Source organism: Atta cephalotes, assembly GCF_000143395.1.
Source record: "Atta cephalotes unplaced genomic scaffold scaffold00015, whole genome shotgun sequence".
Taxonomy (NCBI): domain Eukaryota; kingdom Metazoa; phylum Arthropoda; class Insecta; order Hymenoptera; family Formicidae; genus Atta; species Atta cephalotes.
In genome coordinates this window covers 3070508-3085455 of record NW_012130079.1, presented here as the reverse complement: position 1 = coordinate 3085455, position 14948 = coordinate 3070508, and the positions used below count along the sequence as shown (strand labels likewise).

The 14948-nt window shown below is 33.7% G+C and overlaps 5 protein-coding genes across 5 annotated transcripts; 3 read left to right on the top strand and 2 right to left on the bottom strand.

The window, feature by feature from the left end:
• Positions 1 to 1655: 1655 nt before the first annotated feature.
• Positions 1656 to 3675, top strand: LOC105618051 (guanine deaminase). The gene is made up of 8 exons (XM_012199589.1): positions 1656 to 1754; positions 1840 to 2103; positions 2204 to 2422; positions 2529 to 2636; positions 2724 to 2831; positions 2917 to 3082; positions 3207 to 3353; positions 3476 to 3675. The coding sequence occupies exons 1-8, from the start codon at positions 1656 to 1658 to the stop codon at positions 3673 to 3675; spliced, it is 1311 nt and encodes a 436-aa protein (XP_012054979.1).
• An 806-nt stretch (positions 3676 to 4481) lies between these two features.
• LOC105618052 (40S ribosomal protein S2) lies at positions 4482 to 5541 on the top strand. The gene is made up of 2 exons (XM_012199590.1): positions 4482 to 4832; positions 5025 to 5541. Exons 1-2 carry the CDS (start codon positions 4482 to 4484, stop codon positions 5511 to 5513), a joined length of 840 nt encoding a protein of 279 aa, XP_012054980.1. The 3' UTR covers positions 5514 to 5541.
• Positions 5542 to 6110: 569 nt separating this feature from the next.
• Positions 6111 to 6595, bottom strand: LOC105618050 (probable DNA-directed RNA polymerases I and III subunit RPAC2). Its single transcript, XM_012199588.1, has 3 exons — positions 6575 to 6595; positions 6400 to 6494; positions 6111 to 6321 (listed from the first exon to the last, which is right to left on the bottom strand). The coding sequence occupies exons 1-3, from the start codon at positions 6593 to 6595 to the stop codon at positions 6111 to 6113; spliced, it is 327 nt and encodes a 108-aa protein (XP_012054978.1).
• A 325-nt stretch (positions 6596 to 6920) lies between these two features.
• Positions 6921 to 7966, top strand: LOC105618151 (growth arrest and DNA damage-inducible proteins-interacting protein 1). Its single transcript, XM_012199691.1, has 2 exons — positions 6921 to 7396; positions 7648 to 7966. Exons 1-2 carry the CDS (start codon positions 6921 to 6923, stop codon positions 7964 to 7966), a joined length of 795 nt encoding a protein of 264 aa, XP_012055081.1.
• A 909-nt stretch (positions 7967 to 8875) lies between these two features.
• On the bottom strand, positions 8876 to 13181 carry LOC105618048. Its single transcript, XM_012199587.1, has 5 exons — positions 12419 to 13181; positions 11420 to 11687; positions 9474 to 9719; positions 9161 to 9405; positions 8876 to 9075 (listed from the first exon to the last, which is right to left on the bottom strand). The coding sequence occupies exons 1-5, from the start codon at positions 13179 to 13181 to the stop codon at positions 8876 to 8878; spliced, it is 1722 nt and encodes a 573-aa protein (XP_012054977.1).
• Positions 13182 to 14948: the final 1767 nt, after the last annotated feature.

The window sequence follows — 14948 nt, the reverse complement described above, 5'->3', positions numbered from 1 at the left end:
ATAAAATAGAAAGGATTCATGATTCTTGTTTCTGACATTCGTAATTCAACATGATTGCAATGAGAAATCAGAAACTTAAAAAAAATAGAAATCGTTTATTTATATGTCATCGAATTATATTAAAAAAATAATATGATAGTGTCTGTATTTTTTTGTATTTCTTTATTGGAAAATTTTAATGAGATACTATTTAAAAACTATTTGAGATTTTAAATGTTGAAAAATATTCAAGGATATTGCGTTTATTTTGTTAACAGATTATTTTTAAAAAATAAAATAAAGTTGTATTAAATGTTTTGAAATATTTAGAAAAGTATTGTTAATAAAGAAGAATTAAACGAATAATTTGACTACATTTTGATGCATTTTAATTTTTTGTTGGCATATAATTATTCTTTCTCTCTCTATCATTGATAAAACTGTAAAAATTAACTTTCAGATTATGGATTAAGGAGACAAGAACATTGTTAACAAAATACAAAATAAATCGATTTATTATTTTTTTATCCGTATTTTTTACAACAGAAAAAATATTAAAAATAATCTTATGCAGAAGGTTATGTAATTGTTAAACTTTGAATAACTTGCTTTATAATATTAATTTTATTTTTATCATGATATTTCGTTATCCTGATATTTCGTAGATGTATATACGTATATATATTATATTTAATTGATAATCAATTTTTATTTATATAATTTTATTTTTTTATTACATCAAGTTTGATTATTGATGCAATAATTGTAGAAAAAAACGTACATGTACATTATTGCTTTTTACTTTTATTGCTGCTGATTATTACTTCGCTTTTATTGTTTTTATATTCATTTTTAATTCATATTATATATTTTAAAAACGTAGTTACCATTAATCGATAATGCATGTATGAAATGAAATTATCAGCATCTGGAGATTTATCGACTGTCTGTATTTTTTGCGAATATGTATAACAAATTCGCATTTTTTTTTGGCCCTGTTGGTTACTGCAATTTTCAATTAATCATGATGTAGATAATTAACTGTATCATTCCACGCGAACATTTTTATCCGTCGAAGCTTATCATGTTTGTTTTTTCCAATATGACAAAGATGAAGTATTTATTTTCTAATCTAACTTGGATGACTCTAATAGTCAGATCAGCTGCTTTGCGTAATATGGCTGTATCCTTGAATGACCAATCCAGCTGTGATAACAAGGTAATCAAGTGATCGAGTTATCTACGATAGCGTTACGAAAACTGTCACGAAAGCATCGACAGTGAGTCTTGAAAGTTGTCAAGTGATATTTTATTCACAGTTATGAAAATTTTACAGTGTTAGATTCTGGAAAGAAATTTTTTTTTCGTTTGTTATATTCTATATAATAAAATAACAAAAGAAAATTATTTGTTAATATATATTTTATAAAGTTTTTTTTATTAATATATTTATTTTATCTATCTTTAATTAAAATTACATAATATTAACAATATATTATGATATATTTACTTTCTAATAAACTATGAAATTTAATAATTGTAAAGTATAACTGTAAAGTGTAAAACTGTAAAAAAGTTTTTAAAATATCTTAAATGTAATTATGAAATTGAATAACAATGTATATAATATTTATTTTTGTTTCAGTGATATAAGCATTTATAGAAGATATAACACAATGATTCGACAAGTTTTTTTTGGTCCGTTAATTCAAACAAATGATAAAGAAGAATTAATTATTAAAGAGAGCGTTGCTGTATTTGTTGATAATGGCAAAGTATTTAATGATTTAATTTTACACATTTTGTATACAATATAGATTTAAAATAAAAAATATTATAATTTACCTATGTAATATTTAGATTACTCGAATTTTGGAGAATTCAAAGGATTACGAGAAAGATTTTAAGTTCGAATGGAAAATTCGAGATGAAATTAAAGTTTTATCGCATGGTCAGTTTATGATGCCTGGATTTATTGATGCTCATACTCATGCAGTACAGTTTCCAAATCTTGGACTGGGTTACAACAAGTGTCTTTTGGATTGGCTGGAAATTTATACCTTTCCGCTAGAGAAAAAGTATAATGATACAGAATTTGCAGAGCGAGTGTTTGAAGCAGTTGTGGTACGTGAAACAATTCTAATCAAGATCATATCATAAAATGTATAATTATTTCAGATATTCTTATATCTTTTCGTTATGTCTAATATACATGTCATTGCAGAAACGGACCATCAAAATGGGCACAACAACGGCATGTTATTTTGCATCTTTATATGCCGATGCATGTACAATTCTTGCAAAAAAAACTGCTGAATTGGGTCAACGAGCTTTTATTGGAAAAGTGAACATGAACATTCCACGTGACGATGGATATTGTGAAAGCACCTTAACGTCAGTTGTAGATACCATAGGTTTTATAAAATCTATTGAGATAATAGGGGTAAATGCAAACTTGTATTTTATTGCCAATTCTTCAATTATAGATAGACAATTCTATGTCACAATTAATCATAGAAAAATATTGCATTGCTCCAAACTTGTTGCAGAATCCACTTGTAAAGCCGATTATTACACCAAGATTCGCACTGAGTTGTGACATGGAATTAATGCAAAAGCTGGCAGAGATCGCTAAGACGAAAGATGTACATATACAGGTATTTTTATTTACTGAACTTGTTTAATATTATGTCAGCAATATACAGCTATTATTATAAACACAAAATGTTCCTTATTGTCTGTAGAGTCATGTCTCTGAAAATAAGGACGAGATAATAGCAGTGAAACAAGCTTTTCCACATCTGCCTTCGTACACGGCTGTTTATGATGCTGCTGGTCTTCTTACCAATAAAGTATAATATTTCATTTTCTTAATTCATTAAAAAAGCAAATTGAAACAATTGAGAGTCATATATAACATCTGATTCTTTTTTACAGACAGTATTAGCGCACGGAGTCTATCTTGAAGACAGCGAACTTGCTATTCTTAAAGAACGAGGAACAGCTGTAATTCATTGCCCCTCTTCAAATACAAATCTGAAAAGCGGGCTTTGCGATGTACAAAGATTAAAGGCTAACGGTATCAAAGTCGGACTTGGAACAGGTGTCGCAAGAGTCTCTTTGTTTGAGAAGTTTTACAATTTAACTTAAAATCTAAATTTTTAATTTCATTTAATATATATGAGGTAAATGTATTCATTATATTAAAAATGAATATGTTTTCTTAGATGCTTCAGGTGCAGCTAGTTACAGTATGCTGAATGAAATGAGATCGGTTTTACAAGTATCAAATTGTTTATCTTTAACGAGAGATAATTATACACCGCTTAGTTATAAAGATGTCTTCCATATGGCAACATTGGGAAGTGCTAAAGGTAAAATTGGCCATTGTATATTAGAAATATTCTTATCCATATACTCTTAACAAATACTCTTTACTCCATATACTCTTACTCAAAACTCTTTACAATTGTATTAACATATTGATTGGATTTAGCACTCGCAATTGATGACAAAGTCGGTAATTTGATGATAGGCAAAGAATTCGATGCTCTCATCGTTGACATGAACGTAGAAGGCAGTTTGTTGGATAATTTTAAAGAATATACACTCGAAGAGAATTTCCAGAGATTTATATATGCCGGTGATGAACGTAATATAGTATCAGTATATATAAAGGGTAAACAAGTAAAATAAGAATTTTTTATTATTACAATATTTTATAAGCTGATAAATAAAAAACTTCTATTTTCATATATTTATTTCTGTATTGTTTATACAATGTAACAAATTTATAAATTGTTATACACAATGAATAAAAATTTGTTTTTTTTACTTTTCTTCCAGAAATATCATTTTTTACTTTCTAAATTATATTTTCGTTTGCATACTTTGGAATAACAGAATATTTCTCTAAATCTTTTTTACTGAATATTAAATATATTTTATTTACTTTTTTATATTTTCTGTTTTAAATATTCTGTTTTAAATATTTTACGATCACTTAGTTAATAGTATGATAAATTTTTGTTTTGTATGTCTAAATGTCGAACCCGTTATTAGATAAGAACACGCCATTTTTTTTAAATATCGGATATTACGTCATAGGAAGCGCCATCTCGAAGACATATTAATTTCTTGTTTCCACCTCGTGTTTCCGGTTCTTCTGTAATTTTCGAGGAAAGGGAAAGAAGTAACGTGAGTATATTTCAAAAAGTCCTCAATTTTTCTATCATTTTTCCATATTTTTCGTTCATCTGTATAAGATGTTAAAACTATGGATATTCTTATATGAATACTTTCATCGTATTTCCTAATATATTTCAAATGCTATATGTCGGCGACGTTGATGTTGCCCGCTTAAGGTTAATCAGGCTTATTGCAAATTTCAATATTAAAAATATGTGCAATAAGTAATTATCAATTTTTAATAAGATTGAAATGTAAGATGTATTATAAATGACATTTCTGATCCAATTTATCATGAATTTTTTTATCACAGAATGGCGGACGCTGCTCCAGCCGCACGCGGTGGCTTTCGTGGAGGTTTTGGTTCTCGTGGAGCAGGAGGTGATCGCGGAGGCCTGAGAGGTCGAGGTGGTAGAGGTAGAGGCAGAGGACGCGGCCGTGGACGCGGCAAGGAGGATAGCAAAGAATGGGTCCCTGTTACCAAGCTAGGTCGTCTAGTCAGAGATGGCAAGATTCAGTCTCTCGAGCACATCTATTTGTTCTCCTTACCCATCAAGGAATACGAAATCATCGATAAATTTCTTGGACCAGATCTAAAGGACGAGGTTCTAAAAATCATGCCAGTACAAAAGCAGACACGTGCTGGTCAACGTACACGTTTCAAGGTAAATTTTTTAAATATTTTTTTTCCAGTTCTATCAATGTAAAATAAATTTTAATCTTGACTTAACTTATTGTTTCTTTGTCTAATTCTAAGAATTAGAAAAAGATACAGTAAATTGAACTAATTAGAAAAGTAACTAGAACTATATAAAACTTTAGAAAGACAAGAGTATTTAAAATATAACATTTTATAGGCTTTCGTTGCCATTGGAGACAGCAATGGACATATTGGACTGGGAGTAAAATGCTCTAAGGAAGTAGCCACTGCGATTCGCGGTGCTATTATTTTGGCTAAGTTGTCCGTTGTACCAGTTCGACGTGGTTACTGGGGCAACAAAATCGGCAAGCCGCACACAGTGCCATGTAAGGTAACTGGCAAGTGCGGTTCCGTACAGGTGCGTCTAATACCTGCACCCAGAGGTACCGGCATCGTATCTGCCCCAGTTCCTAAGAAGCTTCTTCAGATGGCTGGTATCGAGGACTGCTATACTTCAGCTAGAGGATCAACCTGTACACTCGGTAACTTTGCCAAGGCTACTTACGCTGCGATTGCCAAGACTTATGCATATCTGACGCCTGACTTGTGGAAGGAACAAGCTCTGGCTAAGGCACCGTATCAAGAATTTGCTGATTATCTGTCCAAAACTCACAAAGGAGGCGCGAGAGCGGCCGAAGTTGTCTAAATAAAGCCTCTGTGAAAGCGCTTTGAAAAATTGTAAAATAATTATTTTTTTTCCCTTCCAATTTTTTGCCTCTTAGGAATCTAATACTTCCTATTTTCCTTCATTTCGTTGAGCAAAATAGAAACTAATAGACAATAGGTGCTGGAACTACAATCAATGTTGCATGTATCATCACAGAATATGTTGATACATGTATTATATTAACATTAAAACGATCAATGGTGCTATTTTAACTCTGTTAATCATTTTAATTTTTTTTTATAACAGACAGAATATTAAGAATATGAAAATATAACACAAATAGAATCAGAATAACTATTTTCTAACTGAAAAGAAAATTAGAAAATTACTAAGTTGTTATCTTTGATAATTTTTAGCGAAATCCCATCAATTGTTTTAGTGTTAACTATTTAGTATATACATATTATGTATATATGTACATATAATTAATGAAAATCATCCAAACGTTTTAATTATTCAATTTGTTTTATTAAGAAGTTTAGACTCTATGCCTTTAAACAAACTTTTTATTCTTAGTTAATAAAAGTTATAAAAACTTATTTGTAACATATTAAGAATCTAAAAAAAATGACAGTGTTATGTAGTATCTACTGAGTCTTCTTTTGTAGCTTTATGTGTTTCGTAGGCTTTATTAAATGTCTCGATCGTGTGATCACACATTCTCTCAAGATCTTGGAGGCCCCGTCTCAATACTTGAATTACATTTTCACCAGTTGTTTGGATGTTCAAGTGCACCCTCTTTTCTGCAGGATGCGGCACAGTGTGGCCACATATTTTCACGCCTGGACTGCAGAAAAGATTTGGAAGAATAAAAATACAATATTCCATGATGAAATTACATTCATAAATTTTAAATGATACATACTATTCATTTATCACAGAAGCGAGCGCATTTCCCAAGGTATGTCCCTCGTCGTCGAAGACAAAAGTCCCGTATGTTTCTCCGTGCTTTCCCGGTAACTGTTCACAATAAACAATTGAATAATTTTGTGTTTAGCTTTCCCATCATCAATTAATATTATTAACTCTAATTATATTACCCTCGAGAGACGTTTCGCCATCGCGATCGTGCCTGTTCATATGTGCCGTTGAACCACACTTTCAATACCCTAACCTAAGCGGACTAATGCAAATTGATAACTCGCATGAGTTTGACTGTTCGATAACACTAATTCGGATAGGTTATATTCTCATAAACACAATTGTGATTTCTTCGAAAGTACACCTCTTGCACGTATGTATCGTCTGTCTCTTGTAGCAGCTGATAATTTTCACATCCCAATTTCTTATATCATTTGACGCATTTTTATTTTAATCGTCTTGATTTAATTCGATTTAAACTTAACCTATATTTGCGATCCTGTGTGGGTACGTTTCGTCATTTCGATGAGTCTAAGACGATGGATCTACGATGTTATTGTTCAACGAAATGTGCGATTCCAAGGCGTCGTCGTCAATCGTTTCCTTGCTACGGAAGCGAAGGACGAAATCGTCGACATAACTGCTGCTGACGAGCAACCAATATATTCGGACGAGTACCAGGAGCCCCAGTACCAGGAGGAGCTCACCAAGAAACGAAATAAGTCCCGGCTGAGTCCGAAAGATAGGAATATACTTATGGGCAAACCTCCCTACGAGCAGCCTATTGAGTGGTATCACAATACAGTAAGATACAAGAAGCGCATGCTAGGTAGATATGGATTCGAAGGCAACAAGGAGCCAGCTGGGTTTGCATGGCCTACACCAGAAGAGATCAAGATCTTACAGGAGTATGAGAGAGTCGCCTTTCCAGAGTCCCTTCAAGATAGATGGAAGAAGCTGGAGGAGAAAAAACAGATAAAGGCTGAGAAGATTAAAGCAAGGCATGTCAGTTTTATCACTGATTGCGTTCAATATAAAAAGAAGCTTTGCAATTGTTGTGAAATTCTTTAATATGATTAATCTTGTCCTTAGTTCCGTATTAGATCTAAATGTATAAACTAATTATATTAAAGAATTTTACAACAGTTGCAAAGATGTTTTCTGCTGAATCCAGTTACTATCTGCAAGTTTATAAACGTTTTTAGAACGGCATATTGATGTATGACATATAATGTATATAATGTGTTTGTAGGGAAGCTGAAATAGCCGAAAAATTATCGAAGGTGAACCAATGGACGGCCGAGTTGAACGCAAGGATCGCTAAGAAGGAAGCTGAAATGGAAGCTGCTAAGTTGCGTAAGGAGTGCATAGTGGAGGAGATTAGGAAACACTTTGGCTTCAAGATCTCTCCTCATGATGAGAGATTTAAGACGATGCTAGAGCAAAAAGAGAAGGAGGAAAGGAAGAAGAAAAAGGAAGCTAAGAAGAAGGCGAAAGAGGAAAAATTAAAGAGCAAGATCCAAAAAATGAATCAAGAACAAGAAACCGATTCAACGAAACCTGTAGAATAGTTACGTTTTCTTTCGCAAAATAAAATGTAATTGTATAGCTAATAAATTTATAATTCATTAGAGTTCTCTTTTAGATGCCTATTACAGCCAATACGATTAAACCACGTAACATTTTTCTTTATATTTTATTTAAGCAATCAGCGTTCTCATATCTCAACGCTAAACATCGCGAAGTGAACTTGGCTTTGATCAAAAGATATCCAAATGCCTTTCTCTGTTTTACATTATTAGAAGTTTATCTTTATAGTAGAAACTTTCCAACGGGCACTTCGCGCTTATTTTGGCGAGAGTATAAAATCTCAGGGACAATATACATAATAATAAATATCATACTTTTTTTACTAATACAAAAACATTACACACTGTTTCGCAAAAGACTAGAAGAAATTTAATGCATAGTTGATAAATAATGCTCCTCTTTAAGACACTTAACCAGGCACACGTTGGACGATATGTAATTACGTTGTTTATTTTCTGATCTCACTCCGGTCACTCTAAAGTCTTTCGGTGATTATCGCGATTATCAAATCCTCGAACTATGTTGTATTTGAGAAATAAGATTTCCTCGTATTTGTAATTGACTCGTTATCCATCCATAAAACATATCAATTAACTGGTTCAGCTGATTCAATTAAGCTTCTAGTTAATTTAGCAGCCGCGTCGAATAAAATGATCGAACATTCCGAGTCATTATAAAAAATTTCTCAAGTAAGATCAGCTTCTCGTCATCGTATAGTCCTCGTTGATCCGATCGCTATTGACAAGCGATTTTTTCTGCGAGTTTTCCCGCTCTGAGACATTCTTCTCGGTTTCGGCAACATTGCGAACCAGCTGGTTGTCATACGATCGTGTGTTCTGTATCTGAAGTTCGTCAATCACAATAAGATGTACTTTGTTGCTCTCTGTGTGTCAGGCGGATTGCAGCTGCGACGGCGACGTCAATTCATAAAATTGAAAGCTGAGCTCCTCACCGAAGAGATTTTCCGATCCTATAATCTCGGGATCGACCACGTTTAATCCCAGAGTAGTCGGATCCGTGACTAGATATCCCTCGTTTACGAGTCCGCATTCCTCAGCGACGACTTCCTTGGATACCGGGTTCAGAAAATCTGCAATAAATTTCATTATTCGATAAATTTTGTCTCATTAACGTCGAGTCGATCCTGAAAGAAACATTGATTATAATATCCTTACCACTTTCCTTGAAGGAGCATTGGAGCGTATCCGTTTGTTGCTCTATCTGTTCGTTCTGTTGACCTGCCTCGGAATCGTTCACCATAGGAACTAGATACTGCACTTCCACTTGCCGTTTTATTCCGTTGAGTATTTGCTCGGCGGAATGCTCGAGCGTCACAGAATTCAGTATATCGTCCGCATCCTCTTCAGAATTCGGCTGTGTGATGCTCGCCGTCGCAGCCTCCACCTCGTCCATAATTTGGCTGTAATGTTAAGAATGTTCAGTAATGTGAAGAAATAGCTTTACAAAATTTTATGAATAGACGTTTACCTGATGATTTTGTTACTCCGGGATTCTTCAGACTCATTTTGTGTTACTTGTATTTGTGTAGTATTTGTCAGACTAGTAACTGGTAATGAACGAGGTCTACAGTCGCCACGATTCGCGATCGCCCAAAGATGACCTGCTCCATGAGTCGCCTTCGATCCTTTCCTGAAGTGTGGATTTATCGAGAGATTATGCCGGACGGAGTTCTTCCAGCGATCATCGTTGCTTTTATAATAAGGAAAATGCTCGCTGAAAATGACAAAAAGTATCCTTTCTTTTAATTATACAAAAACGGTTCATATTTTTATTCAAAATAAAGGTTTTTTTTATTGAATAATTCAAGTGTTTGCAAGAGCTACTATGATCATTTAGCATCGACGGGAATATGATTAAGGACAATACACATAAAAATGCACGGCGGTAATTTGCGTCCCTACGAAACTAATTTCCTTCACCTGCTCGCAGCGATGTCACGGTGCATTACGCACCCCCTCTTTGCGATTAATTTCACGAGTTTCGGTGGAGAACGAGAAACATTTAAGCCAAGGGTGCATTTGAAATGCTAAATGGTGCATTTACTCGCTCCGCTGATCATAATGATCGCAATGAATGTTGTCATTTACACCAACATTTTAATGAATCTGTTTCTAAGAGCTGGTTGTTCCATCTTCGAACAAACTAATTTATTTACTGGATAAACAAAAGAGTGAAAGAACATAAGAGTGCAAGGGAGTAAGACAGTGAGCTAAAGTTTACTGAAAAATGGAACAACCCAGTCTAAGTCATATTTGTGTATTGATGCGATAAAAATAATATTCTTAATACATACTCACACTATGATTTCAAGCTGCAATACTATTATAAAATATTCTTTAATATGATTGATTTTGTCCTCATAACTCTAAATGTATAAATCATGTTATAATTGTGTTAATCATACTAAAAAAAAATGATGTGTTAACAGCATTATCTGAATTCAAAATAATTTTGTTAATTAAATAATATCATTAATGAAACAAATTCTTATGCTCTTATTTTAATAAAATTTCATTTATTTCATTAACTGTTATTATATCAACAAAATTATTTTTAATTAAAATAATGCTGTTAAAATTTTTTTTTTTAGTATATCAAAAAATTTTATAATAGTTGCAAAGTTGCTTTTTCAGCCATTGATAATCTTGAATAAGGCAAAAAAAATGTGAAAATAAGATTATGATTTTTAATATTATACATATTATGTTTATAGATTCTATTTATGTATATTTATAGTCTGTCTCTTTGCAGAGATATTTCTTTTGACTCGTTCGAGCGGTGCCCTACGCGGCTGAATCTGAATAATCTATATATACATATTTTCCAAGGAGCTCGAACAGCGATCGAACAGGTGAAGGCACAGGAGCAGTAAATTGTGCGCATTCGTGTTGAGGGCTGCAACGAAGATAGCTGAAGGGTGAGGAGTTAGTGCCAGGTGGTGCCAAGCAATGGGGGCAGTGGTACCAATGGGTACCATCTAGAAGTAGCCCACCTCCGTCGACCCACCCCCAACCAGCGGGCTACGTTCGTGTAAATTTGTAGAAAACCCCTTGCGCGTCTAATACGCAACTAAGAAAAACACTCCGTCTGTTTCGAATAAAACTTGTAAATATTTCTCTCGTAGGGTCAACTTATCAGTTTTAATCAATGGAATGTTTTATTTTAATTTGTGATTCCGTTTAAAATTAAGAATTAAAAAATAGGTATATAAAATATAAGAATAAATTGGAAGAAATAATATTTTAATTGGTATGTTTAATTAGATATTTAATTGAAAGGCTATGTGAAGGAAAGATTGTAGAGAAAGTAGCTTATAGCATGGCGGTCATGGACAATAAATTTGGTAAGGCGTTGCAATATATAAGCAAATAACAAATCAAAGTTTTGACTAAATAAATTTCTTGCCAACTTACGAGATCCACTGATAAATCGCGGAAACAGTGAGCTCGCCTCTTTCCTGTAGTGCATGTTCTATCAATTCCGTATAAGTAAAGGGTGGCTTCTTTGGCCCATTGGATCGCGCGGACGAGAAATTTCGACTGTCGTTTCCGTTGGTGGGATAAGTCGCCTGGTTTACATCCTGTCGATACATCGACGAATTTTCGTGACTGCCATATCCTCTCTTGATGTCGTTGGCGTAATTGGAACCATGCGATCTTCCGTTCGATTTATTCTTATTGCCTGAAAATGCGCAATTAGCCGCGGAACCGTTCTATTAATTGAGATATATTAAGATTATAAGGAATATACGCATTTTTAAAAATCGTAATTAAATAATAAAATTTTTGAAGACTATTCCTGGTGAAAAAGTTTCTCAAAATTTTCACAATAATAAGGAACTTTTGGAAAAAACTGAGAATCTTATATCTTTTCTTAGAATTATTTTTTATATGTATATGTGAATTCTGAAATATGTGAATAGTTTCTATAATTTGTGAAAAATATCTTAAACTTTTTCAGATTTTATAAAATTATATCAAAAATTATAAAATGAATCATAGAATACTTCAGAATGCACATATATGAAGATTTCTAAAAAAAATAGATTGTAAAAAAAATCTAAAAAATTTTTTAAAAAATTATATAAACATTCTAAAAAGAATTTTCATTAGGGACACTATTTATTACCGTTTCGAAAATAGTCAAGCAGGAAATTTCGCGATTCGTTTTATCGATCGATCTAAAGAAAATTTTTTTTAAATAACAAGAACTTTATTTAGCTCCAATTTTATTTAATTTAAATAAAGATTTAATAAAGTTAAAACTAAATAAAGTTTCTAGTTCTGACACCAAAGCATACAATATCTCTTTATTTTCTCTTTCATCTCTCTACCTTTTTTATCTTTCTTTAATTTTAATAATCGTGAAAGCGTTGTTTCGAACATTTATTTTGTATTGCACACTTTTCTCACCACAATAATTGTTCTTTGTTGTTGCGGTGGGTCCTATAGTGCATCTATCATCCGCGGCTTCGATGAATGAATCCAGTTTGAAGTCCAACAACCACGACAAATTTCCATTCTCTTGATCCTCGAATTGCTGTTGCTGCTGCTGCTGCTGCTGCTGCTGTTGCTGATTATTGCTTATTGTTCCTTTATTTTGCTGCGTGTTCAGATTGGCAAGCGAGATTACGGGGGCGGCGACTGGTTCCCAATAATTCATTGATACTGTCGGCTGATAATGAAGCTCTTCAATATAAGTTTCCGTAGGATGACGTTCTGCACATCCAGATGTATTTGACGAGGACGAGGTTGATGAGACTGAAGACGACGACGAGGAAGACGAGGTCACGAGAATATCCACATTCTGCTGTTGTTCCAGCTCTGACATGGTCGTCCAGGTGCAGTTTGTGCCATCCACCAGCAATACTTCCAGACGCGTCACCTGTGATTCCTCGACGACCTCCTGGGCAGACATCGGCGAGAAGAGTGCCGCCGCGTTGGCGATGATATCGTTTGATGTAGCCACCAGCTCCACTGGCGTCTCCAGTTCCTCGAGATAGTGTTTGCGACTCGTCTGGCGGACCTCATCGCAGAAGCTGTCAATGTCCAAGTCATCAAAGACCTTTCGTTTGGAGCCATCGACCTCCAAGTCGTCGAAGATCTTCCGTTTGGCGGAGGCACAGCACTGACTCTCGGTGACCTCGCCAGCATTCCCTGACGATGGCCCGATCATTTTGTCGGCCTTCGAGCTGCTAGCAAGTGCAAGTCAGCGGATAGGCCTATTAAAAATAGGCAAAATAATAAATAAACAAAAGGAATTATTTATATAGATCAGGGCTTTTTTATTCATTTCTTGCGATAATGTTTCTGGACAGAACAAGTTGATTATTTAAAGGTTGTATCCTCAAAGAGCAATCATGATTGTATAATGTAATTATAAGTACATCACTAGAGATATTGTTTGTTATCGTAAATTTTAAATTGTATTATTTTAAAGTTGAAACTGACAGAATAGTTTCGCCCTACCCTACAAATAAAAGGAAGCAGAAATTTTAGCCTGTAAAACCAAAAATAAAAAACTAAATTTCTAACATAAAATATTGAAAATTGAGATAAAAAATCTAGCGTTTCAGAATTTAAATTTATAAAATACATAAATTCCCATTAATTTAAATAAACGATTTTAAATAAACCATTTTTTTAAATCTATTTATTTTTCGCAAAATAAAAAATCAGCAAAGCTAGCTCGTGCATCAAATAATTCTCCATTTGGAAAATAATTATTCTGACGTTTGTGTGCAATATTAGCTACAAGTTAAAAACAAGTGTGATGTATAATTATAACATAAATTCAATAAACATCGCCATGAAAAACGCGAAAACATCTCATACCTTGTTCCCGTTTGCTGTGTTTATTCGTTTTTTTTTCACGCGAGGTGCCCTGAAATATTCCACGTTCTTCTATCTCAACCGAATTCGTCGCAAGATCATCGTCGAAGACTAGGAATGCGTGAAAAACTTTCAGCTCCGTTTTTTTTTTCGTTTCAACTTCAGACACGCTCCGTCATACCGCGATTCATGCGCGGCTTTCCGCCCCGCGTTCGCCGTGCACGTCCAGCGCGGGACACGCTTCCGAAATGAGCCGTCCGATTATTTTTTTTCTCCCCGTATCGTCGTAATCGAGCGCCCGCAGAGAGCGTCCGTCACAGCCGTGTGCGCGCCGCTCGTTTGTCTCGAATGTCGGCTGTCCCGCGCCACGCGCGTCGCACATGCGCACTTCCGATGATGAGTACAGTCGCGGGCAAAAGCAGCCGTCCAGTGCCGACGACCGAACTGCACTCGAGCTATCCCCACCATGATTCTTGTCGCGTCGTTCCGTTCAGCGATTGGCCGATCGTTCGAATAGGTGCAGGCACGGCAATGCAGTTACACTCGTGAGGTCCGATTTGTTGAACTTTTTGTATTTTTCATTTTTTCTCCTTTTCCTGCAGTATTTTGTTAAAAGAATTATCATTATTTTTTATTATTACGTAAGAAGAACGATTAGATTAAGAATGAATTGTATAATTATAAATTTTACTTTTTAAATAATTTTGTCAAGTGTGAATTATTTGATGATTAACGGAAGTGGAATGACTTTAAAATATTCATTGAAATATATTAATTGAATATATTAATTGAAATTTATGTATTTAAAAATAAATTTCTGTTAATTTTTTATTAGATTTCTTAATTAAGAAACTATTTCTTTTGATTTTATATTTATTTCTCGTAAAATAAGACAATATAATAAGAATAAGGATATATATAACTTCGCATTAAAAATTGTTACGTATTGATATTACGAACGGCGTTTTTGTTCTTGACTGTATGTGATATCCGAGAGATGTAAATTATAGTATCTTTTTTTCTGGACATCTCATCTATATATTACGTGAAAGTTTTAAAACAAACTGATAAATATAATACGTAATGAAAGCAACGAAAAATTTTTCGAAGT